At 32.2% G+C, this 26,009-nt stretch overlaps 2 protein-coding genes across 3 annotated transcripts; both read right to left on the reverse strand.

Moving 5' to 3' along the window:
* Window positions 1-707: 707 nt before the first annotated feature.
* Window positions 708-5,371, reverse strand: LOC143206616 (uncharacterized). The gene is made up of 2 exons (XM_076419230.1): window positions 4,976-5,371; window positions 708-1,580 (listed from the first exon to the last, which is right to left on the reverse strand). Exons 1-2 carry the CDS (start codon window positions 5,369-5,371, stop codon window positions 825-827), a joined length of 1,152 nt encoding a protein of 383 aa, XP_076275345.1. The 3' UTR covers window positions 708-824.
* A 6,559-nt stretch (window positions 5,372-11,930) lies between these two features.
* LOC143194280 (trypsin-like) lies at window positions 11,931-17,085 on the reverse strand. Of its 2 annotated transcripts, none has more exons than XM_076400966.1 (4): window positions 16,742-17,085; window positions 16,451-16,681; window positions 14,011-14,148; window positions 11,931-12,178 (listed from the first exon to the last, which is right to left on the reverse strand). In XM_076400966.1, the coding sequence occupies exons 1-4, from the start codon at window positions 16,913-16,915 to the stop codon at window positions 11,936-11,938; spliced, it is 786 nt and encodes a 261-aa protein (XP_076257081.1). In that variant the 5' UTR covers window positions 16,916-17,085; the 3' UTR covers window positions 11,931-11,935. The 2 variants fall into 2 exon arrangements, with proteins under 2 accessions (XP_076257081.1, XP_076257074.1); XM_076400959.1 differs by having other exon boundaries at window positions 13,879-14,148; window positions 16,742-17,057.
* Between the last annotated feature and the right edge of the window lie 8,924 nt (window positions 17,086-26,009).

The raw sequence follows: 26,009 nt of genomic DNA on the forward strand, positions 1-26,009 counted from the left end.
GCCGAACTATTGCTGAAAATCGATAGAATTCATGCGGGGAGAAAACTGATAAATATTCGAAAAAAAACCGGATTTATTGACAAAATACAACTGTCATTTTAGTGTATCTCTTAAACATATCTTGTATTCAACAATCACGATTATAAGCAAATACAGATAACTCATCAACATTGAAATTTAAAAATGTAATTTCGATGTTGATTTAAGTAATATATATAAAATAATAACTCACTAGATAAATAAATACAGGTTATTTCCATTCGGTTCACTGAAACCACCAAAAAAGACGCGAAAAACCGACTAAAAATCCACGAACACTGGAAACCGACGAACGCAATTTCAAACCTAAATGACAAATGTCCATTTTTTAGCAGCGCCTACTAAAAAAAATTAACTAGTAGTAATACACCAAACGAACATGCCGACCGATCTGATAGCCAAATTGTCACGCTGGATTTTCAAAGATAACTTCGACCTAATGCGAATTAAGAGGATTTATGTTTGAATGCTATATATTCGTTATATATTAAGTGATAATTATTTATAAAGAGCCTGGAAATAAAAATTAATCTAAATTTGAAATTTTATTTAATACATACATTAAGCTATTAGACTACAGGAGGCTAGATATGGTGAATTGCATAAGGTGAATAACTCTTTTATATTAATTGAAACATTGAAAATGTGCAGGGAATATATAATTCCTTTACATAAAACTCCTTCTTATATAAATATTCATTTAAATTCTGAATGTATTTTATTAAGATATACATTTTATTGATTATACCAGATTGAAAACTATCCAAACAATTTTTACAATGGATTTAAAATTTAGAGCATCGTCCTGCGTACCACCTACTGATTCTAAAGAACAATATTTCTAAGAAAAACACCACTGTTGCGACCAACACAGCGTTTTGATAGAAATGAATTATAAATTTCAGTTCGTCCAGTCCGAGGACGATTTGTCTCGTTTGGCATTTGGATGGCTTTTCCGATATTAACTGCCAGATTCTCATCCAGTAATCCATCTTACGAATTTTGTCTACTATACCAACAGAGAAACATCTCAGCAGATTGTTGTTGAAGACGGTGAAGAGAGGATGACCGCGAGTGAAGAACATCTTTGAGTGAATCGTTCTCAATGGTTTGCTGATGAAGTGGATCCTGGGAACCCAGTGTTTATCCAAGAACTGTTTGGTGTCGTGAATGACTAAAGTGAACGGCTTGATAGCGGCTACTTTCTCGACTTTCTTCCCGGAACTATAAGCCTTGCAAGCCTGCAATGAATTGAAGACATCGTCCTGGTAGCATCTAACTCCGTTTTTCTTGCAGTACTCCTCGGAACTAGCGTCCAATGAAATAAATTCCAGTTTCTCAAACAGAGCGATTTTGTAACCTGCGTCAGTAATTTCTTGAAGAGTGTCTATTTGATAGTCGTAATGGTAGCCAGTGAGGAAATACATAATTTTTCCCTTTCCAGCAGAGTTGAACAGCAGGATGCATAGCAGGAATGCGCCAATTAGTATCCTTTTGGACCAGCGCTTTGTAAATTGTATATTTCCTTGTTCTAGTAATATCTAAAAAAAACATGCAATTCAGTCAAAAAAAATTGAATTAATTTATTCCAAAGCCCACTTAAAAGATTATAAAATTCCTTTTATTTCCAAATTGGCACAATTTTTTGTCGTTATTACGCGATTATAAAACAGTATGGTGTTGATATAAAGCAGACGAAGAGATACATAAAGTGTATATATTAATAAACAAATACAATTAATAAATTAATAAACAAATAAAATTAATAACACAACCCCTCCCCCCCCCCCAATGGACACAAGTACTAGACTTATATTAGAATATTTATTGATCGAAGTGCATCAAAAAGAGCTTTCTTTCAAGACGATATAGTAAATTTGATTAAATAATACATTTATTTTCTTTTTTTAATATAGTAAATATCAACAAGTCCATAACAATGTCCTCTGTGATTTTTAATCACATCAAGTTCCTAATTGTGAATATAGTAGATGTGAGATACATATCCCGTAAAATATTATAGCTATAACATTCGTCTTTGTAAGATATATCTTAATTTTTTACTATAGGTCTAAAAAGAAGGCAGACTAATACTGGAAGTATAACCATGAGCAAAATATTCCAAATACAACACAAAAAAAATAAGATGGGATTGGGGAGGAGGTTATTTTGAATTTTCCTAATAGATGATTTTGCAAACGCATACCTTTAGTGATAATATTTAGAGTTATTCAGTGAAGCTGTAGAGTAAGATGTTTGAAAAATAACAAGCACCAAGATATACTCTAGTTATAAAAACAGCTTCATTCATTTTATAATTCAATTGTTGTTTGACTTTAAAAAGCCGATTCCAGAGATTGGTTTCATGATAATTTACCTGTTTACCTCTGAAAAGAAAAATGTAAAAGAAGATCTCATTTTCTAATATTGCTACTGAACTGATTATAAAGATACAATATACCAAAATAATATTAATACTTCGATTGTACATGATAGTGAAAAATGTATATAAAAATATAAATATAATATATATAAGAATATAAAGATCTCTTAGTGTTAATTCACAGACTCTAATATAAGTTGCAAAAACAGAATGTATTAAGCTTTGCAATATTATATTTGTTAAATACTCTGAAATAAAATATTTTAATATTTGAAAGGCATATATATGTATATATGATATATGTGATTCAACTGTTTCAGAAGTCTGAACTAGAAATGACCAAAAATATCATATAGAACCATTTCGACATCACGATTTCATTGCTTGTCGAGCAAAAAAGACTTCACAGTGGCATACTGTGCCTGATAATGAAATATATATCTACTACGACAATCCTAAGCGAAAAAAGTAATGGATAAATCCAGGAAACCAGAGTCTGCAAGATGTAGTTTATTACAACCTGACAAAACCCAATGAAACAGTTACTACATACAACTATCGACATTATTTTAACAGATTGAAAGGCTTATTGTTGTAAAATATCTTAGCAATATCGAATAACTGAGCGCCCTCGACTGCACATTACAAGAATTGTGAAAGATACATTTTTGCAGCTCAAACGAAAACCTCTACTGCATCCATCATACTGACCAGGCATAGCATTTTCAGATTGCCAATTGTTTAGATCGGTGTAGTATTTTCGCCACGTTGCCGTTATGTTGCCCGGAAGATGGGGAAATAATTTTTATACATAATTCATATAAAACTCACCAACTTGATCAATACAGCATTTAGATTAAAACATGCCCCAGACATTTGGAAGATGACGGAAATTATAATGATCCCAAGAGTTGGGAAGTCAGCAAACGAAATAAAAGCCTATAGACCTATATCACTGCTGCCAGTTATATCTAAGGTTTTTGAAAAACTTGTGCTGAAAAGAATAAAACAGATCATAGAGAGAAAAAACCTAATACCAACACACCAGTTTGGATTTATTAACAAGCACTTAACAATTGACCAGGTCCACAGAATAACAGATGTTATTGAAGAAGCCTATAAAAATAAAAAAGTATGCTCAGCTATATTTTTAGATGTAGCACAAGCTTTCGATAAGGTTTGGCATGAAGGCCTTATTCAAAAACTACAGAAAATGCTACCAAAACAACACACCGAACTACTAAAATAATACATTACAACCAGAATGTTGAGAGTCAAACCAGAAGAAGCTTACTCTACAATAAAAGAATCTAAAGCAGGTGCACCACAAGGAAGTGTACTGGGATCAATGCTTTATCTACTCTAAACTTGTGATATACCACAAACGGAAAATAATATTACGATGGCTACATTTGCTGATGATACTGCTATTATAGCTGTCGGAGACAATAGTAAAGAAGCCTCACTAAAATTACAACAGGCAAGTGACAATATAAATAATTGGACACAAGCTTAGAAAATAAGAATTAATGAAAGTAAATCTGTACATGTGTAATTCACCTATAAACAGACTGTACAAGCACCCGTAATATTAAAAAATACTATCATTCCATATAGCAACAACGCTAAATATCTCGGAATGAATCTCGATGCAAAACTTCGCTGGAAGGAACATATAAAGAAGAAAAGAAGAGAACTGGAATTGAAATATTGGAAAATGTACTGGCTAATTGGAAGAAAATCAAATTATCAGTACATAATAAATTGCTATTATATAAGAAAATATTGAAACTTATATGGACATAAGGAGTTCAATTATGGGGATGTTCTGCAAAGAGTAACATAAATAAAATACAAATGTTTCAGAACAAAGTCCTGAGAGGTATTGTGGGTGCACCTAAATACTATAGGACTGATTATCTACATCGAGACCTTCAGATACCCACAGTCAGTCAAGAAATCAAGAGAATTGCAAGGGAGCATGAGGAAAGACTCCATTCTCACACGAATATTGGAATATTACAACTATTGGATACCACCAGAACAGGACACAGACTCAAAAGAATCAAACCATCTGATCTTGTGTAGTGTTGTGTAGTGAGGTGCATATATTAAAAAAATTCAGCAGTGACATGTATAAACATTATTTCACCAGAGACTGAGCTAGGGCCGATGGATCTTCCTAGTTATATACCTAGATTTAAGTTATCATAAAGACAAATTGTAGGTTAAGAAACGACTAGTACTAATATATTAATTAAATAATAAAAATATAAATATATTTATTTATTATATATAATTATAATATTATATTAATTATAATATATTATATTTATTATATATAAGAGCAGCTGCAAGTGTATGTAGACACATAAAAATTAAAATTATTTTTGAAAAATTGTTAAAAAATTATCAAAACTATTGGTAGTTAGTAATATTAAGTAATTTAAAATAGAATAAATTAATAAAAATATGATTATATAAAAAAATATTAAAAATATGAAAGCTAACCAAACAGGCTCAATGAATTTAGATTTATCGATTCAGACTCACCTTTAAAATTTCTTCCACATGCAACCAAAATCGTCTATTTCTTGTATTAATGGTCATCTCGATCAAAAAGTTTATGCAAATGCCACCTAAAATCGCCCACATATACATTCTCCATACAAGTTGATCAAACGGTCCCAATATTAAATAAATCCTCTTCGACTTGGGTACAATGATGCGTAATCTATCGATGAAATAAATAACCGTTGGATCAAAGTCCAGCTCGGCGTTTTCCGTGTAGAACGGAGCTCCAATTATAACGTCGAATTTCTTATAGGACAAAGCCAACCAAGGTCCATAATAATCCCCACTAATTTTTGTAAACCGATTTGTGAATTCCCTTTTTTCATATGTTATGTTGATACTAAGCTTTTTGGCGATTATATCCAAAAGCAGCATTTCCAAACCTAATGCGTGTTAAAATGTTGCTGTATTAGGTGAATTAAGAAACTAGTTTCGTTTTTGGAATTAGTTGGCTTCAGTGGAAAGTACGCGAAAATCCTTAATTTTATTTTAAAGAGTGTAGAATGATTCCAAAATTGTTTAGGCAAGATTTTTATAGTATATTGTTATACAGGTAATGCAAAAATGAACCAAATGGAATTAAATAAAATAATATAAAAAAAAATCTTTAAAAAAAAAATTGTACCCACTTCAAAAAATAAATAAGGCACTCACTAAAATGTATAAAAATAATCAAATTTAGATTTTACACAAAAGAAAACGTTTTAAACGAACTATATAAAAATCAGTTTGAAGTCCGTACAGTGCCCAAACAGTTATATTAAATTTAATATGTTTTGTTCCCTTTTAATTTTGTGTTTATGACATAAAATTATATTATTATTTGTAATCGGAACCAACTTCAAATAGATTTTTACTTAGTTATTACACATATTTTATTTTTCTCTTTTTAGTGTTAGATATTTTGTCAATAAATTACGCAGTTATTTTATTGAGTATTACAATGGGTAGCCCAAGTAAAAGTGCAGACCGTATGAGGAGAAACAGGAATAAAGAAACAATGATTTAAAATAAGGAATCATTGACGCACTGTGGCCCACTACTTAGTCTTGCTTATTTGACAAATATTCCAACCAAACTAGAAAAAAGAAAGATTGCTCTGTTGAGAATAGAACCCGCGACCTCCGCGTGTGAACCAAACGTTCACTATTAACGAATGAACTACTTCCGATTTTTCATCAGTTCAGCAATAATATTTTATCCAAATATGTGATTATTTTAGATAAAAATATGTGAAAACCTTGTACGTGCCTTTGAAATTTGAGGTTTTCCCTCGATTTCCCCCTTCATCCTTTCTGGGACCACCTCATAGGGACACTCTTTGGAATAAAGAAAGAATCTTGAAAATCGGTCCTTTTTTTATATATATATACTTATAGCCAACTTCGATTTAAATCTCTTAAAGACTCTTATAGATTATTATATATTAAGAATATTTAATTAATTTTGATCGAGTTTTTATATTGATAATGATTCTGCATATATCTGAATTTCAATGCACTGGCTTTGAACTTTCCTTGTTCTTATAACAATGCCTTTAGTTATAAATTTATTTCATTTATGAATACCGCATAAGTTAATTATTCCAAGGTAACTTTCACAAAGACAACTGTTTTGTGTTTTTTTGTAGCTCCGTATTTCCCATATTATTAATTCAACATCAGTCATCTATCTACTGTCACAGTTCTCAACTAATAAGTTGCTTTTGATGTAGTTGTGGCCTCGGATTCTGTTAGTTTTCTATTATTCAGATTACTCTCTATAATTTCGTCAGATGCAAACTTAAATACTACATAGATATAAATGTTGGGTAACTCTGGTTGATAAGTTCAACTAACATAGACAAACATGGAAAAATATATGTTTGTATCTAATTAATTATCCTGTAGAAGTATTTTATACGAGCTCTGTTCAACCCTTATACTTTCACTGATATTTAACAAATTAAGAGTTAACTCTGGGATTATTAGGATTATTGTATTTCGTCGTTCTGGATTTGTTATTTTGTATTAATCGTTTTTCTTGCATATATTGTATTTCACCTATTGATCATCTTCATCTCTTAAAGGAAAATTCCAAAAATTACTAAGTTCTTATCGTTTCAAATTAAATTTCATAAGGCAAAATATAAACGCAGTTAATTTATCTGTAGAAAAACTACATCCACTGGCATTTTAAACCAAAAGTATAAATAATTTTAAACCGTTAAAATAATTTTAATAGTTTTTTTAATTTAAATAGTTTTATATAGCGACCTAAATCAATATCTTGTTGAGTGTTGTGTTGCTAGTAGTATCAGTAATCAGTTCGTCAATGCATTGAACAATTAAGAATGCTTTAAGTAAAACATTTCCTAAGATGAGCACAGAAAAGTTAGAAGCTGAAATATTTGATGGTCCTCAATTTGATGGGATAGATTTTTAATATGAAATTTGGAAAGACTTTGAGTTGATGGTACAAAAGTTTATAGGTAACTATAATTAAAGCTAGTAAGCTTCAATATTGAACATATAGTGAAGAACCAGAGCAGTGCTTCCACCAGCATATAAAAGTGATATAAGAAAGTATTCAGAATATTTAGGGTGTCAGGTCTCTAAAGAGTTTAAAAAAAGCAAAATATTAGTTTGATACTAACACTAGTTATAACTTATTTTTCATACTTTTTAACGCAATATAATAATGAATATAATAAAATATTATATTTTTAAATATTCATTATTATTCCAAAACCATATATAGTTTTATAAATTATTAACATCGAAATTTGTGAAACCTTGCCTTTGGTTGGAAACCATTGTTGACGAGTGAGATTAATATATGGTTCTTAATTATTCCTAACTTGCACATAGCACCGAAATCATCCGAAAATAGTTATCTGGAATGGCATAGAATTATTTTACTAGTGCTGAAAATTTTTCCAATAAAAACTAGTAATTCTTTATTTTTTATATATTTTAAAGTCTCATTTTACCAATTATGGGTTTATCTGGACTGGGCCTAAAGTTTAATGTGGGCTCCGAACCACGGTCCTCAGCATTAAGCTTACCGACCGGCGAGTAACCAACTTCATCATCAATAGAAATCATCCCAGAAGACATCCGGTCTTACCCAGCCTGGTTACTGGCGTGACTGGGATCATTTTACTTGTCGGATTTTACACTATTGCCTAGAATATTCCCAAAGTTTAAGCAATCACAAACATAAATTTACGCCCATGCCCCAGCAGGATTCGAACCCGCGGCTATCGCAACAGTAGGATGACCGTCCCATCGCCTTTACCACTGCGCCACCAAGCCGACTACTAGTAATTTTTGTTTAGTAGCCCATTCTATCTATAAAGTGCATTTTATACGACCCATTCAAACCGAAATTAGTTTCTTTGTAGCAAATTACATTCTTAAGCAAATGTTACTTACCCTTACCTCCATTACGAAAAGTTGTAAAAAAATTTAAATTAGTATAACTAACTTTCAACGGTCTCCGTAAAACTTCATTATTTCCAAAAGACTTGTAATAATCCACATCGAAAATCATAGATATATTATCCATAGATAATGGATCGCCCCTGTAGTTTTTCATAACGAATGATTTCGGATGAAGTATTATCGTCCTATATAGATACATCTCGTCTAGGAACGGGTACATGGAAGCTGACATGAACGGCATCAGGATTATATTTACTGCCTGGGGTTGTAACAGTCCCAACTTGTTCATCTCGATTATTGTCAAAGTTAATGTAGATTTTTCGGTGCCAACAACGAACACCTTTCTAAGCGGAGATTCTTGCGACAACACTGATAAATTTTGACTTAACGAATAAGAATAAGAGGGAAATTTCAACTTGAAGAAAGCACGAATTAAGAAAACTGAGTTGAAATGAGCTCTGTTCTGCATTAGTATCTCGTTCAGTACAAACGTTAACCGATTCCGGAAACTATGATTGATAGGTTCCAAGAAACAAAGTATGTGACAAAAGAAACTTGATAACATCACACCAGCTAGTAACAACTTCATTGTTTTGTAACTATTTTTAATATCTAAACTCTTCCACAATGCAGAGACATTTTATAAGTTGCCAAAGACAACATTTAACTTTTAAATTATAGAGTGTACTGTATGCACAGAATATTTCTTGTTAAACAAAGGGGTCTTTTGTATAACAACTAAGTATACAAAATATGTGTGCTGGTACCAATTATATAAAATTGTTTGATAAACATCTAAAATCTTTACCCCCATAAACAACTGAATTATTAAATAACTTGTTTCTTAGCAAAATATATGAATACGGTAATAATTTAATATATATCTTACCTCTAATAAGTTTGAGAATTATAATTGTACAGATTACTCAATAAGTCGCTTTCTAAAAAAATTTTTTTTAAATAAAATTTACTTCATTCACGAATATTCTCCTTTAATTATAATGTACATTTATTTATTTTGATCAGTGATATACGTTAGTGAAAATAATGAACCATTAATACTTTTTAATATTTCTCTGCATAAGATAACAATTTTCCATTTACTATTGCTTACTTTCCAACATTTATTACCAGCCCTTCTACCGAAGCCTATCAAACACTTATGGTGATGCTGCACCGTCATATCCCAATTGTTGGTTTTTACTTAAGCGATTTAAAAGTGTTATGTCTTATATTAACGATGTATTCGAGCTGAGGGACTTTCGAAAATGTTCGAATACAAATGAATTACAAGTTATATTGAACGAAAACTCATCTTAAAATCTCAATACACTATTTATGACCAATTGCCATTTTGAACGATACCAAAATCTCAGTTTCATTGCTTATTAAAAAAGAACAGTTTTTTGTGGCACATTATGACTGTCCATGAAAAATAGATCTACTACCACAATCCTATCAGCCAAGAATCTTGTGTTTGTCCAGGAAACTAATCATACACATCGAAACCGAAGCGGAATATTCAAGGATGTAAAGTCTTAGTAGGATCATTAATATATAGTGTGTTATAAGCTGCTAAAACAAGAAATTAACGTTACAAAAAATTAAACTGTTAAATAATACCGACGTCTAATTAACAAATTGAACATATTCATTAAAAAATATTACTGTTGCAGCCGGAATGGAATGTTCTGGTGCACCCAGCGTGCTCACCAGACATTGCGCCTTGTGATTGTCAACATAGACCACTTGTTCAGATCGATGCAGCATAGTTTGGTTGTCATGCGTTTTCTATGTTCTGACGTAGTGCGAAAATAAATCCATTCAACATCGTTCTTTGAAATAATAAATATCATACGAATTTTCTCAATGAATGTCCTTTTAATCATCTTAATTTTATAAATTCATTTCTACCTCTTTACAGAAAAGTTTATATGGTTTGTTTTTGGTAGCCTTAAACATTTTTCATGGTATATATCTTAAATAATATTTGATTTTGTTTATATTGTTAAAGTTTACAATTTTCGCACGCATAGTATGAATTTTGGTACTATTAGAAAATCATATAAGTAAATACAGCGTCCATATGAAAACAAGTAAAATTAAATTTGTTTTAAAATGTATTGACTATTGTGACATTTCATCTTCAGTATTGGAGCTCAGGAGCGACTGACGCGCTAATAGTTACGAATTTTAATGTATATTATCTAAAATTAAACACATTTCAAACACACGACACATTCTATATAATATAATGTTATGGCATAAATTTGCGATAATTTCTACTAATCTACATCGATTATTAGGGATATCAATATAAATAGCGAGAAACTAGAACATGTACGGAACATTTCTTAAGAGTCATCTTAGAATAAAAGATATTGAAAGATACGACATGACAAAAAGAAAAGAATATGGATATATAAAACTAGGAATATGAGAAATAACTATGAATATCAAACATTTATATTTGTAGTAGACAGGATTTTCATTTTTGTATTTTCCAAGCGTTTATGTATTTATACTTTTCTATAAAATCTACTCACAGAAATATATCCCGGTTATATCTTAAATAATATTTGATTTTGTTTATATTGTTAAAGTTTACAATTTTCGCACGCATAGTATGAATTTTTATACTATTAGATCATATAAGTAAATACAGCGTCCATATGAAAACAAGTAAAATTAACTTTGTTTTAAAATGTATTGACAATTGCGACATGTCATCTTGAGTATTGGAGCTCAGGAGCGACTGACGCGCTAATAGTTACGAATTTTAATGTATATTATCTAAAATTAAACACATTTCAAACACACGACACATTCTATATAATATAATGTTATGGCATAAATTTGCGATAATTTCTACTAATCTACATCGATTATTAGGGATATCAATATAAATAGCGAGAAACTAGAACATGTACGGAACATTTCTTAAGAGTCATCTTAGAATAAAAGATATTGAAAGATACGACATGACAAAAAGAAAAGAATATGGATATATAAAACTAGGAATATGAGAAATAACTATGAATATCAAACATTTATATTTGTAGTTGACAGGATTTTCATTTTTGTATTTTCCAAGCGTTTATGTATTTATACTTTTCCATAAAATCTATTCACAGAAATATATCCCGGGTGTCTTAGACATAAGGCATTAGGGCTGGATAAACAGTTTAACGTAGGCTCCAAACCACGGTCCTCGACAATAATATCATTCCACAGACAGTCATAGATTTTGCACTCTTGCCTAATGGATAGAATTGCTGAATCACAATCATAAATGTACAACCATGTCCCAGCAGGATTTGAACCCGCGTCTATTGTAAGAATAGGGGGACTGTCCTGTTGCCTTGACCACTAAGCCGACCAAGCCAGCATAAGACTAGTTTATTGCATATATTGGTATATTTTGCCGTAGCCTCCCTCATTATAAAGGTGTATAAAGGAGTAAAGGCGAAAGATGGTGCATAATAAATAAATAAACTATTGTACGCATATATAATTATAACATATAAAACAAAATAATTATATTAATCGTTACAATTAAGCATAATTGATAGTCGAATGCTTGAAGTTTATGACTTGGTGCGTGGTTATCGCGCATACTTATAATAGAGTCAATAAATTCTAAATGTCGATCAACGCGAGTATAAATTCCCGGATGATTACCATCTCCGCAGCTGATACCCCAGGACACTACTCCCATTTGAATGGAACCACACAATAGAGGACCTCCTGAATCTCCCTGAAATAATAATAAAGTCTTGTTGTTAGTATATATTACATTAAAGTAGTTTAGCTCGAAATACCTAACATGTTCAAAAGAATGTTGTGAACTTTTGTTTTCCAGCCTATAATTTAAACTGTTTAAAATCACTAGTAGTATTTCAATAATATTTCAACAAAATTTTAAAATATAACAAATTATATTTATAAATGTATAAATAGAAAGAAAGAAAGTCTATATATGTTCATTAATCAGGTCGGAATACAGAATGGCACGAAATTTGCGGCGCTCTAACACTCTTTCGAACAACTAATAAGTCAGAACACCTACGGAAAATCTTAAACACACGGAATGTGATACTAAGATAATATGAAATAACAATAAGTAAAAGCAAAATGAAAGTCAGGAAGATGAGTCAGGAGTTGAACATGAATGCAAAAATTCGAAAAACCATTGGAATTTGTTTTTTGTTATTTACATACTAACCACAACATTCAATTGAGACATAAAAATCAAAGAGAGATACCACTAAGATACAACAACAGATACAACTTGCAGAAATGAAAAACCTCAAAAGAGTCAGGGTGTAAGAAAGATGGACTGGATGAGAAGTACATAAATAAGAAAATACTTCAATATATCGATATAAAGAATCTACTCAGTTGAAGGGGACTTTCACAGTGTGGGGAATGCAAAACAGCAAAGGTAATATGGAAAACAAAGACGGAAAAGAAAAAACTTAAAGGTTACCTAAGCGAACCTGGGCTTGTAATGTATTAGAGAAATACTTCAGAAGAGGAAAAAATCCAGATGGAAACAAGAAGCAAGAGAGAGTAGACACTAAGCATAACATACTGACGCCACTATATGGTATTTTAAAAAGGTATTTTTTTTAATTATCAGGTGTTATTAATTCATGCTAATAGACTTAGCATCTGCTTGTACTAATTTAGAAACTATTAAATAACATTGTTGGGCATGTTCCTCTATAGAAGGTGAAATTTGTATGAGTAGACTTTTTTTTACTGGCGTATTCAACCTACTTTTCGAACCTGTTGTAAATATAATAAAATTACTAATAGCTGTTAGAGGTTTTTTATTTCTAGTAGTAGATCCTCGTAAGATGCCAAAACTGTTTACGTATGTTGTAACATGTAGTGCATTTTGGGTCCAGTAAATCATCTCACTCAAGAGATACAGCATCGAGCACAGAACTTTATCTTGGAAATTTCCAAAATGTATTGTATGTTGTTCAAAGTATTTTGCATCTAATTTTTTAACGAATTATCTATAAGATGTTTTCAATATCTGAAAGAATAAATCATATCGAAATAGATTAGCTATATGATATAGGCATATAATTTATATATATATATATATATAAAAATATATATGCAGAATATTTACTTATGATTTAATTCAAGAAATTCTAATTTTTCACTTCGATAAACTTTACGTCATATATGGATATGATGACATAGGATAAATTAAGAAGCGGCTTTACACCATTCTTTTGAAAATATCAGATAATATATTAAAAAAATATAGATCAAGAACTACTTCAGATCAAGGCTTCCAGATTGCGGCCGCATTCTGCGGAAACGTCGACTCGCTAGAAAACCCACAGATCAAACATGATCGACCGTATACGTCTCAAGTATCAACAGTATGGATGTCCATAAAAGTAAGATGTTTTACCGCAACATGTTATTATTTACCTGACAAGCATCTTTCCCGTGGACTGAAAAAGCACACATCTTATCTTTATCATCGCTGCTTAATTTACTACGACATTGCTCTTCGGGCATCGATGGAATGAAAGCACACTGTAAATCAGTCATATCCGGTACCGTTCTCGTTTCATCCTTATATCCCCAGCCCATCACTAGGGTCGTATTACAAATATGTTCCTTATAGTTCTGCGGCAAGGGTCTGGTTGGTATCTTGACGTAATCGATCTCTTTGGATCTTGGAATTGGGGCACTTAACTGAAATACCACAAAATTAGTTTAGCTATAGGAATAAAATAAAGTTTATTTAAATAATTTTTATAGGTTAATCATTGTGCCATGACATTACTGATTATTGACAACCTGATTAGATGTTTCCGTATCATCAACCCATAGCTGGAGCTCAGGGAGAGTATCTACCTCACATCTAATACGCCTTAGTCTTTATGCCTTAGTAATTCAAACATTATTCACTAAATATTGCTAGATTTGGCTGTCTACTGCAGCTGTTTTGGCATCGGACAATGTTAGTCTTATATTTTATATATTTAGGTCTTTTTCGAAGCTGTTCGTCAAGCTGATATTTCACTGAAAAAATTGATGACCCTATAGAAATCTGTGAGAAATTCATTCGCTTTACAGTCAACAGACATCTCCGAACCTTTACAATCTGCGTCTCTGAATTTGTTCCTTAATGGTGTACTGATTATAATAGGATATCGTGGAGAACCATTTGCTTTAAGCATGGTATTTGAAGAATATGAAGTTTACAGATGAATACTGTAACATTGTTCAAAGCTCAGAGCCATATGGAAGGATTAACGAGACAAGTTTCCGAAAAGAACGGATCTTAGTCCTAATTGTATTATTTTCTCTTTTCCACACGCACCATCTTAGAGAAGTAAAAGTTTCTGCAGCTTGGGCAATTCGGCTTAATAACAGGTCATTTGAAAAGTCCCCAGCCTACCATAGTAAAACAAATTTTTTTGTTACAATTAGTTTTTTGTATTCAACAAAATTCCCTTCAAGAGTGATCCACTGATTATAGCGCCCCTCCAACTTTTCAATATAATTTTTGTAGTACGATTTGTCTTTTGCTTCAAAATAGACCTCAGTTTCGGCGATCACCTCTTCATTAGACGAAAATTTCTTCCCAGCGAGCATTCTTTTGAGATCTGAGAACAGAAAATAGTCGCTGGGAGGCAGATCTTGAAAATACGCTGGATGAGGATGCAATTTGAAGCCTAATTCATGAATTTTTGCCATCGTTTTCACTGACTTGTGACACGGTGCATTGTCTTGGTGAAGCAGCACTTTCTTTTTCTACAAATGCGGCCGTTTCTCACCGATTTCGTCGTTCAAACAGTCCAATAGCGCTATGTAATAGTCGTTGTTGATGGTCCTTCCTTTTTCAAGGTAGTCAATAAAAATTATTCCATGCGCACCCCAAAATACCGACGCCATAAACATGCCAGCCAACTGTTGCGTTTTCCCATGCTTTGGAGCGAGTTCATTGTGTGCATTCCACTCGGATGACTGTCGATTGACTTGACGCAAAAGTCGGGTTTATTACGCTTGATCATCTTCAAACACTAATCCAAACCATCAACTCGTCGTTGTTTTTGATCAAAAGTGAGCTCGTGCGGCACCCACACTGCACAGAGCTTTCTCATACACAAATATTCGTGAATGATGTGATGTACACCTTCAGTTGATATCTTTAGAGTGTCTGCTATTTCATTCAATTTCAATTTGCGGTCACTTCTTTTTGCGGATTGCGGATTTTTTAAATGTTTTCGTCGTTAACAACCTCTTTTGGGCGTTCACTGCGTTCACCATCTTTGGTGCTCATTTCAGCACGTCTAAACTTAACATACTAATCCTTGATTGTTGATTTTCTTGGGGAAGTATCCAGAAACACTTCATCAAGCCAAGTTTTAGCTTCAACTATATTTTTTTCCCTTCAATAAGCAATATTTTATCAACACGCGAAAGTCCTATTTGTCCATTTTTGTTCACAATAACAAAAATTGCTTCATTCAAAATGCTATAATTCACGAACTAATGATCCGACAGTTGTCAAATTTATACACGCATCTTTTGAGGGTTAGGGCTAACTAGCTACACCAAGCTCAAAGGTTGGCAATGTCAGTGGATTGGTACCATGCAGTTCCCGGCTATAAAAGTCCACCACGACGACGTCTCGCTCTCTTTTCTTTACCTTAACCTAATATCCTATCCATTCTCCCGTCGACCACATGTATCGTTTAATATCGCAATACACAAGTATTTCTTCAATCAGTGTTTTTAGTTCTCGTGCAAATTCCTTCCAAAAATAATAGTGAGTGTTCGGACAAACAATCGCATCGACAGCCACAGATTCCGCCCGACCAACCAGACGAACATACCTACAAGATCAAATGTGGGTGTGATCTTTGCAAAAAGTTTGCTTACATTTATAGAACTATTGTATTTCATGATAGAAAGTAATTATGGTATATATAGTAATATTAAAACAATTTTAAGGGATCTATTACTGTTCATTAAGTTCATGACTCACCATAATCAATCCAATATCATTGTAAAAAGTATCTGTATTAAATTCAGGATGCACGAAAGTTTGCTGGGAAGTCCTCGATGTCAATCCCGTAGGTGAATTAACTGCGGCATATACCAGATAACTGGTTGATGTGGTAATACAGTGAGCAGCTGTTAGAACCCAATACGCACCAATAAGACTTCCACCACAAAACCCGACGGTATGATCTTGATATTCTGATTCAATGCGTACCTACACTTAGAAAACATAAATAAGCAAAGATAAATATATATAATAGTTTATTAATATTACCATGAAGGAAAACTCCTGCGTCGAACAGGGAAATCCATTGAAAATACGCACATCAGTTTTCTGGGGTCTTTTCCATTTTGGGGTCCAGTATTTGATTTTAATTTTATGCGTTTGAGACATAATACTTTGAATGAGGCTTAAAGTCAACATTACTATTAACGTTCTGATCAGCATGTTGATTCAACATAATCAGTTCCGATATTGTCACATTGACAAGTTGTCTTGCATTTGACAATAAAAATGTTCTTATTCTTATCACCTATTTTGACAAAAATTCAGTTCCAAAATCACTAAATCCTCTAAATACTGAGAAATTCAGTTCTTATGTATGCAAACTCCAGGAAAGCTTATTAATATATATTTATTCAGCATCACCTCCTTATTATTGGACCTGTTTAAATTGACAAGTCTAACGTTCAGGTATTTATTGAATTTAACTCTATCTAAATAATTAATGACAACAATACAAATTAATAAAACTATAACAATTAAATCGTGTTCCAAAGAAATATGAATTAAAATTTTTGCAGAGAAAACTGTTTTAGGGTAAATGATGTGGCTCGGTGAACGGAGGTAAAACGAAATGAAACAGTGGTGTTTATATTATGTGACCGTTATTTATTGGCTATATAAAAAAATGTGAAAATACAATTAGATAAAACGGATGGCAGCGGTATTACCTGGAGACGAAGCTTGGGCAGTCGATGGTGGCACGTCTAAACCAAACGATGGTCGAGCACTGAATGACTCGAAATACCCTTCAATAACATCCCAGATAAACGTCTCGGGGTTGCCGCCAGCTATTCGTTGTCGGGTTCTAGTTGGCGCTGCTGGCACCCCGCCCGTGTTCAACATCTGGGATTATATTTCTGGGTATTTTGTAGACCCTTATTCCACGATGTAAAATTTGACATGCCTCAAGGTCGCTACACTGTTAATATAATATATTTTCCCTGAATATTAATTCGTTAAGTCATATCCTATCCCCTTTGAATATATTTTAAGTTTATATCAAGGAAAAAGTATATAACTATACTTTTTATATAATTTTTATTGAAACTATACAAAATTAAATAAAATTAAACCCATGGGGTGACGTTTATAATTTTTTATTTCATTATTACATTGTTACTAGTCGTTTCCGACTATCCTACAATTTATTTTTATGATAACTTAAATCTAGGTATATAATAGGAGCACCCAGTATCCCTATTTCATTCTCTGGTGAAATAATGTTGATACATGTCGCTGCTGTATTTTTTATTAACTGCACATCACTACACAACACCACACAAGATCAGGTGGTTTGATTCTTTTGAGACTGTTCTTGCTCTGGTAGTATCCAAAAGTTGCAATACTTCAATATCCTCATGAGAATGGAGTCTTTGTTCATGCCCCTTTGCAATTCTCATGATTTCTTAACTGACCATATTTCCATATTTATATATTAACTAGCTGACCCGACAGACTTCGTCCTGTCAAAAAGATTTATAATGTGGCAGTTTTTGTGCCTACGTATTTTAAAAAATTCTCCTGAACAGAACCATCACCCTGGTGATAGGGCGCTGTGAATAAAAAATAATTAAATAAAACATATATAAGGATTTAAAAGTAAGTAATCGCTTTATTGTTAATCATGTGAATCATAATTATTATTATTATTATCATTGTAGTGCTTTGTGGTATACGATGTTTTTTGTTTGATTACCTGGCGCATAGATAATCAAATCTGATGGTTTTCCAACACGGAAACAGGCAACATACAATTGACCATGTGAGAAACATGGGTTTTCTAGATTAATACCACAAACACTTAATGATTGCCCCTGGGACTTGTTTATAGTCATAGCAAAAGCAAGCTGCACTGGAAACTGTAGTCGTTTAAACTCAAATGGCACATCAGTCGGAATCATTGGGATGCGCGGTATGAGAACATCTTCTCCTTTATACTTTCCTTTGAGTATAGTTGCTTCTATCACATTGTTTAGTAATTTTTTTATCGCTAACCGTGTACCGTTGCAAAGACGCGGTTGGTTGATATTTCGCAACATTATAACCACCGATCCAACCTTTAATTGAAGATTGTGAGGTGGCAATCCTGGCAAATCCAGCGAGTTTAAAAATTCCGGTGGATAGTTGACTACATCATCTTGATTAGTAGCCGAATCAACTGATTTATATATCCTCAATTCGCCTGTAATTTGTTCTTGAATTTTGAAATTTAATTCATTTACATCTATGTTTTTTGCAGCCAGTATAGCTCGTTCGCTCAACCAATCATGGTTTCTGTAATTTTGAGAAACATCTGGAAACACCTTCTGAATAAGTTCATCTTTTGATCGAGTTAACTGACAAAAACTTTGAGGAAAGTTAATGCAGCCAGTCAACATGTCTATAGGAAATTTGCCATTACCAATGTCAATGAGTTGTTTAGAGAATATGTTTCCAGATTGGTCATTTTGCAACTCGACACGCATATTCTTGCTTAAATGAAGTACTTTGACATGTTTCCACAAATTGGAGGACTTTAGACATGCATTGAGTTCATCAGCTGGCGTTGATCGTGGAATCACTGGCAATGTTTGACGAAAATCTCCTGCTAATAAAATCATTGCACCACCAAATCGGTTATTATTGCTACGTAGATCTTTTAAGGTTCTGTCTAAAGCCTCCAAAGATTTTTTATGTGCCATCGTGCATTCATCCCAAACAATCAATTTACATTGCTGCAAAACCTTTGCCATTGCAGAGTTCTTCGAAACGTTGCAGGTTGGAGTTTCATCGCTTTGCATATTTAATGGCAATTTTAGTGCTGAATGGGCTGTTCGACCACCTTCAAGCAAAGTTGCTGCGATTCACGACGAAGCGAGTGCAAGTGCAATTTTATTTTGTGAGCGAATTGTTGCTAATATTAATGAAATCAAAAAAGTTTTTCCTGTACCACCAGGTGCATCTAAGAAGTAAATCCCTCCAGTTTCATCATTTGTTACTTTCATAAGAGTTTCAAATACATACTTCTGTTGTTCATTTAACAGTGGAAGATTTGTTTGAATTAATTCTTTCAAAGCGTTGAGATCATACAGTCTTTCTCGATGCAACTCTTGGTTAAAAGCGTCATGCATTGGACGATTGGGCGCGGTCAGGCCTAATTGAATTAATAGTTTGTTTGACATTATCAAGCACATGTCCTCAATTGAAATCAATGCTTCATTGTAAATTTCTTCACTGATTTGTATATTTGGATTTCCCATTCTATTCCGTATTTGATACAAAATATCATCACACATATAATCTTTGTACTTCATCCACAAATCAATTGGGTTTGATTGGAAGCATGTAGATATGATTATAGAAAACAATGTTCCTATTTGATGAGCGTGTGATGATATTACAGCATCATTGAGAGTTTGATCCCAATGAGCGTCATTTTCAAGCAATTGCAAACGTTGACAGGCTTCTCTGTAGGATCCACACAATTCACCATCAACAGTTCGTAACTGTTGGAATGATGTTGGGCCACGTACATTGACTAATAGCAGTCGTAAATAAAAATACGTAAATAAAAAATAATAAAAAATAACTTCATCAATAGTTGGTGCATTAAAACGTCTTGTATGTTGACCTGCAGGTGTTTTATCAGCTCTGATTACAATTTTGTGATTATCGGATGGCATCAGATCCAGGGCAGTTTTAAACAATATAATCAATTGATTGTGTTGATGAAATAAAGTTTGTAATTGTTCTACAATAGACCTCTTTACTAAATTGTTATGTGCACAACGCAGATCAATTTCTTGTGGTGAATTGCCCATAAAATAAATTTGCAGGAATTTGTTGTCGCTATCTGACACTGGTAACAGTGAACCTGCTCTGTGATATATTTGCCCTTGTATCTGTAAATAAAAAAAATATTATGGTGTGGTATAAATTAATGGATTGTCAGTGATCAAACTTAAATAATATTTGATCTTAAAAAGTATATATTTAGTTTTAACTAATATCTATCAAATATAAAATATAATAAAAGTGTCACTGAAACTGAATCACCATATAATATGATGACTAAGTGATATATTTCGTAATGATTAAGAAATTGAAGATTAGTAACACATCTTAACTTTGGTGACAGAAAATTTTGTTCGCTAAAATAATTATGAGTAACTGCTATAATACATACCTTGAAAGTTGGCATAAAATTTTCCCGAACTGCATTTGTTGTCCCAAATGAAGTCATTTGAAAGCAATTGTTATATTGTTGGATATGTGTCAAAAAGTGTATAGAATCTGTTCCTATTTCTGAAACCAATGAGTACAATGGTTCTGGTGGTGGATCCAATGGTATCAATTTCACTTTACCATTTGCGCAACACAATCCATTGGCTTCGTTTTTGTATTTTAATGCCTTACAGTGTGAGCAAACCAAGTTCATAGAACCAATAACAACACATTGGTAGTTACTGTAGTCAATTGACACATCGTAACTGAAAGCAGCTCGATTCAAACTTGCGCGATTATTAGTTGAATGTCGCGCTCGCACTTCACGCGTTTGTGATATCCGAATTCTTTCACGTTCATTTCCGTCGTCACGTTCTTGTGCAGTACGATTAGATCGGTAATTAGCTTGGTTTATAGCATTTCTCGTTCTTCTACCTAAATTGCTTCGTCTTATAGGAGGCATATCAAATATAAATTATTTTTTCACTAATCACGAACTAAACAAACACCAACTAACTAAACACTCTGCACAAAACACGATATACGAATTTGTTTCGTGTATCAGTTGACAATTCATCTGTCATCTGTCAAAAGTCATCTGTAACAGACAACTTTTTTTTTAAATTTAATATGACTTGAACTCAAATCCTTTTAAGCCGTACGAATTGTTTTATTTATTTAAAATTTGGATATTAAAAATAATAAAACACTGTTGGTAACGCGATTTTTGTTTGACTGATGTAATGACGTGGAAACTGATGCATTTTATCTCTCGTGCCGAAACTAATACAAAAGAAACGCGAGTTTCGGAACGCGACATTAAACTCCTCCAACTATGTATTCTGTGCTCCAACGCACACACGCACATTGTTTTGATAGATATGATCTTTGACGTTAGGAACACACCTACATTGCTTAGACAACAGTGAGTGCTTGTAATTTAATATGAACTTTATACCATAGCAATAAAGCTCAAATTGACTACGTTTTAGTTACAAATCATTTGTATGGGAAAAAGAAAAGGGCTATTTTTAGGGTTTTTCCAGCAATAATTCTAATTTTTCTCGCCGTAAAAACCGTCCTTGAACTTCAACGAACATTTTAAAAAAAAGATTTGGCCAAATTGGTCCAGGCGTTGTTGAGTTATGCGCTTACCAACACATTTTGCGATTCATTTTTATATATAAGATATATAACCATATTTCTGGTGTGCTTCAAAATCATCAGAGAACCGGAGGTATAAAACCAAGAACAACTAACATATTTAGAAATATTTGAAATAAATAACGTATTTAATAAAATACTAAATAATAATATAAACGAAATAAATATCATATTCCTTAGTATTTGGAAACGAAGAAAATGGTTCAATAAGTTCAATAATGTACTCAGCAGAAATTATTTAGTATGTTAGACGCCATTTGTGTGTCTGACATAAATTACCATCAGCATTTTTGTGCCTTAATTATAATCACTATTATTTGATTATAACGTATCTTCATTCTCAAAGGTGTTGTGTATCCAGTGTATGTACGGAAATAAAAAAACCAGACGTCGTTTTCATTGGAAGGAATAAACCAAGTTAGCTAGGTTAAGGTTCTCTGTGTAACTTAATATTTATTTTACATGGTACGTATACCATTATTTATGTAAAGCATTTGTGTTGATATAATGTTATCTACAGGAAAATAGTAGAAGAAATCATGAAAACATTACCCACACATTAAAACCAAAATGTGTCCAATTCAGTCGATGGAAAAATTGGATTGAAGGTAAATGCGATTATACTCCATGAAAAGTTTTTGTTACCCTTTAAAAAGGTGTTCGTAAAGTGTTATCAATTAAAAGCCTAATTATCTTAAGGGGTTCATTTACTTGAAACAAATGTATATTGATCAAGATACTTATAATTAATCTTATGGCTCTTAACTCTCCTTAGCCGAAATAACATTTTCAGCGAGGATTAAAAAATACATTAATACTAATTAGACTGCTTTTATATATTCATATTTAATTATTTTTTATTCATATCCATTATATATATATATATATATATGGTCAGTAGAATGTGACGTAAGAACCGTGATGCGTATAAAATCCTAGACCAATAAAATGCTTTCCAAACAAAATATATTCGTTACAGGTGTCTGTGATGATATTTTAAACAAACCAATGAAATTTAGCGAAATGGCGTTCTCAGTGCCTTCCTTCTGAGACCACGAAAAACAATTCTGAATATTACTCTCTGAATATTACTCTCATTATATGCTTGTCTATTTATCTGCAACCCAACGTACGCACCAGTTGTTTATAAGCAAATGCAGAATGCGCTGGTTAGCTTATTATTCTCTATTTTGTTTTAAATATGGTGTACATTATCATAAATTACAAAACAATTATAATACCAGTTTTACTCGTTTTATCAATGGGATTGATGTTATTTTCAATATAGCCAGTTAGAATAACTATTCGAATATCGCTTCTTAAATGTCTATGCTAGACACAATATACAAAACTGAAAGAAACTTGATAAATACTATAGATCGATTCACCAGCGCCAGCTAGATAATGCTACTCCTACTGAATTGACTCGGAGAATAATCAGAAAACTACATAGAACTTATTTAAATTATAATGCATTTTCTGTAATCTACATAAAAATGTTTAAAATTATTAGAAATAATTTGCTGTTATTTTTTTATTACTCTTTATTCTACTTTGGAACTACTACCAAAATCTGCCTAGAGGGTTAAGTTTTTGTTATGTTTATATCATATATCCATGGCATGTAGAAAATCACTTCATTAAGTGATCTCCTGTATAAAATACTATTTTAATTAATTAGTCTTATTCTAAAGCTTATTTTAAAGTATATATATGTCCAATAATCAGATCGGATGGTGTAAGAGGTTTTAGTCTACGCACTTCATTGTCACTTCGCATACTGACACTCTTTCGAACTACTTCACACAAACACGTTGAATTATATTCGTATTGGTTTTAGAGGACTATTGCGTTGTATCTCTTCATTTGAAACATTGTATGGAGTATCGATAATGGCACACAACACTTTATTTTGGAACCGTTGTTTGATGGATATATTAGTCTTGCTAGCGATTTCGCATAGTTGAATTCCATATGACTAAATAGGCTTGACTATAGATTTATACTTTTATATTATGTTATATTATATATATTTTTATTTTTATTTTTTATTTATATTTTTTTTATTATTTTATAGTACCTTGTTATCTAATAATTACTTGGATTTGCGCACAATAAGCCAATATATTTGATAGAGTTTAAGTCCAAGTTGTTTCCGTTTGACGAGTACGTGCTTCTTCCTATTCTTGTTCATGTTCCTAGACATGTTCTTCTACGAAGTCATATGACTGGATTTTATTTCATTGGCTTTTATACGCCATGTTTTCAACGACATATATATTTTATTTAAGCGTGTTTGTAGGTTAATTAATGATAGGGCTGATTCTTCATGAGAGACTAAGACTGCCATATCATCTGCGTATGTTGCCACAGTGGTTATTTTTGTTGTAGGTAAATCGGATGTGGACAGAAGATATAGTAATGGACCTAGTACACTACACCTCATTGCTTTGTTTTTCAGTAAAATGAAAATCTGTGAGGTTAGATTTTAGTAACTCATAATCCAGATGAAGGAGAAGTTTCTTTAATTCAACCTGCAATCGCGTATGTCAAACTGTATCTAAAGCCTGATATATGCTAAGAATGCAGCTGAATAATATCTTTTGGGGTTACGTCCATATTTATTTTGTTTGCAGGTGTATGCCCTTGTTCTAATGTTCCATGCTTATTGCGAAACTCAAATTGGTATTCTGAAATGATCTATCTGTTTTCTATTATACAATTGAGCCTCTTTCTGTAAGGTTTCTCAAAAATTTTTGGGATTATCGGTAATAAACTTATAAACCGGTAGGTGGTGATATCTTCTGGTGGTTCCACTGGTTTGAGAAGCTTGTAACTGTAAAAATATTATAAAATACTGGCTTTCATTACACGTTCTGATCCGGTCAGCTTTGCTAGCATAGAAGTATGAATAATTAGAGTTATTTTCCAACTGATATCCAACCATTTTAACATTCTCTTTTGTCACATTAGTAAAACCATATCATCAAATGATTTAATCAAATAGTGATTAAAAGTTTACCTGAGGTGTCCTAAAGTGAATCAAGAAATGTATAAATTTATATTGCATCTTTCCTATAAATTAATTCTCGCCAGTGAGAATATTGATTAGAACTAGAAGAAATTTGCTCTTGGAAGCTTTAAGGTGCACATTAGTGATAAGTAAATAAATGTGAAAAAGTATTAATCAAAAAAAAATATTTTACTTAAAAACTGTTAAAAAAGAAAAAAAATAGGCGACTTGTTAAATGGCTATATAAACTTACACTGAGGGTTCTTATCTATTAAAAAAAAACAAGTCTCGTTGGTTCACCACTCAGCTAGATATAAAGCAGATAGCCGAATTGTCAGGGCCATATTGCACAACATATATATAAACGCAGAACGTTTTGTTTATGTATTTTTATGAGTTAAACGATATAAAAAATAATAACACAATATTTTAATGAAATCCCAGTTATTAGATTTGAATGTTTAATAAAATCAAATGCGAGCTCTCGGTTTTATAAAATATTTACATATGTTAATTTATGGTTTTCATTAGGTTATCACTACTGTTGTCTAATAGTAATACAAATATGTACAACATAGTTATTTATAAACAAGCATTAATTATCTTACCACCACACTATTTACATCATATTTAATAAATGTAGTATTTTATTGATTATACCTTGTACACGACAACATTTTAGTCTGAAATTGGCGGAGCTGCATTTCGAGAATGTAAATAGTCACATAAATTAAGTTAAAAATAACATCTAACCACGTAAAATAAGATTTATCACATATTTCACTAAATTAAATGATTTTATGTCGCTTTTGTGTTAGTTTCTTATAACATTAGATTGATTAGGAGTTATTCTGGGGTTTGATACGCAGTTATTCC

Source organism: Rhynchophorus ferrugineus, unplaced genomic scaffold (genome assembly GCF_030347505.1).
Source record: "Rhynchophorus ferrugineus isolate W39M unplaced genomic scaffold, kcgeb_rfMv2 rfM1, whole genome shotgun sequence".
In the NCBI taxonomy this organism is placed as follows: domain Eukaryota; kingdom Metazoa; phylum Arthropoda; class Insecta; order Coleoptera; family Curculionidae; genus Rhynchophorus; species Rhynchophorus ferrugineus.

Excerpts from the sequence above, each read along its gene's own strand:
- LOC143206616 (XM_076419230.1), bottom strand. The coding sequence starts at position 5,371 with ATGCTGCTTTTGGATATAATCGCCAAAAAGCTTAGTATCAACATAACA. Across the intron at positions 1,581-4,975 it reads ATGTGGAAGAAATTTTAAAG|ATATTACTAGAACAAGGAAA; the intron begins GTGAGTCTGAAT and ends TGTTTTTTTTAG.
- LOC143194280 (XM_076400959.1), bottom strand. The coding sequence starts at position 16,915 with ATGCTGATCAGAACGTTAATAGTAATGTTGACTTTAAGCCTCATTCAA. Across the intron at positions 16,682-16,741 it reads CGCAGGAGTTTTCCTTCATG|GTACGCATTGAATCAGAATA; the intron begins GTAATATTAATA and ends TTCTAAGTGTAG. Across the intron at positions 12,179-13,878 it reads ACGGGAAAGATGCTTGTCAG|GGAGATTCAGGAGGTCCTCT; the intron begins GTAAATAATAAC and ends TTATTATTTCAG.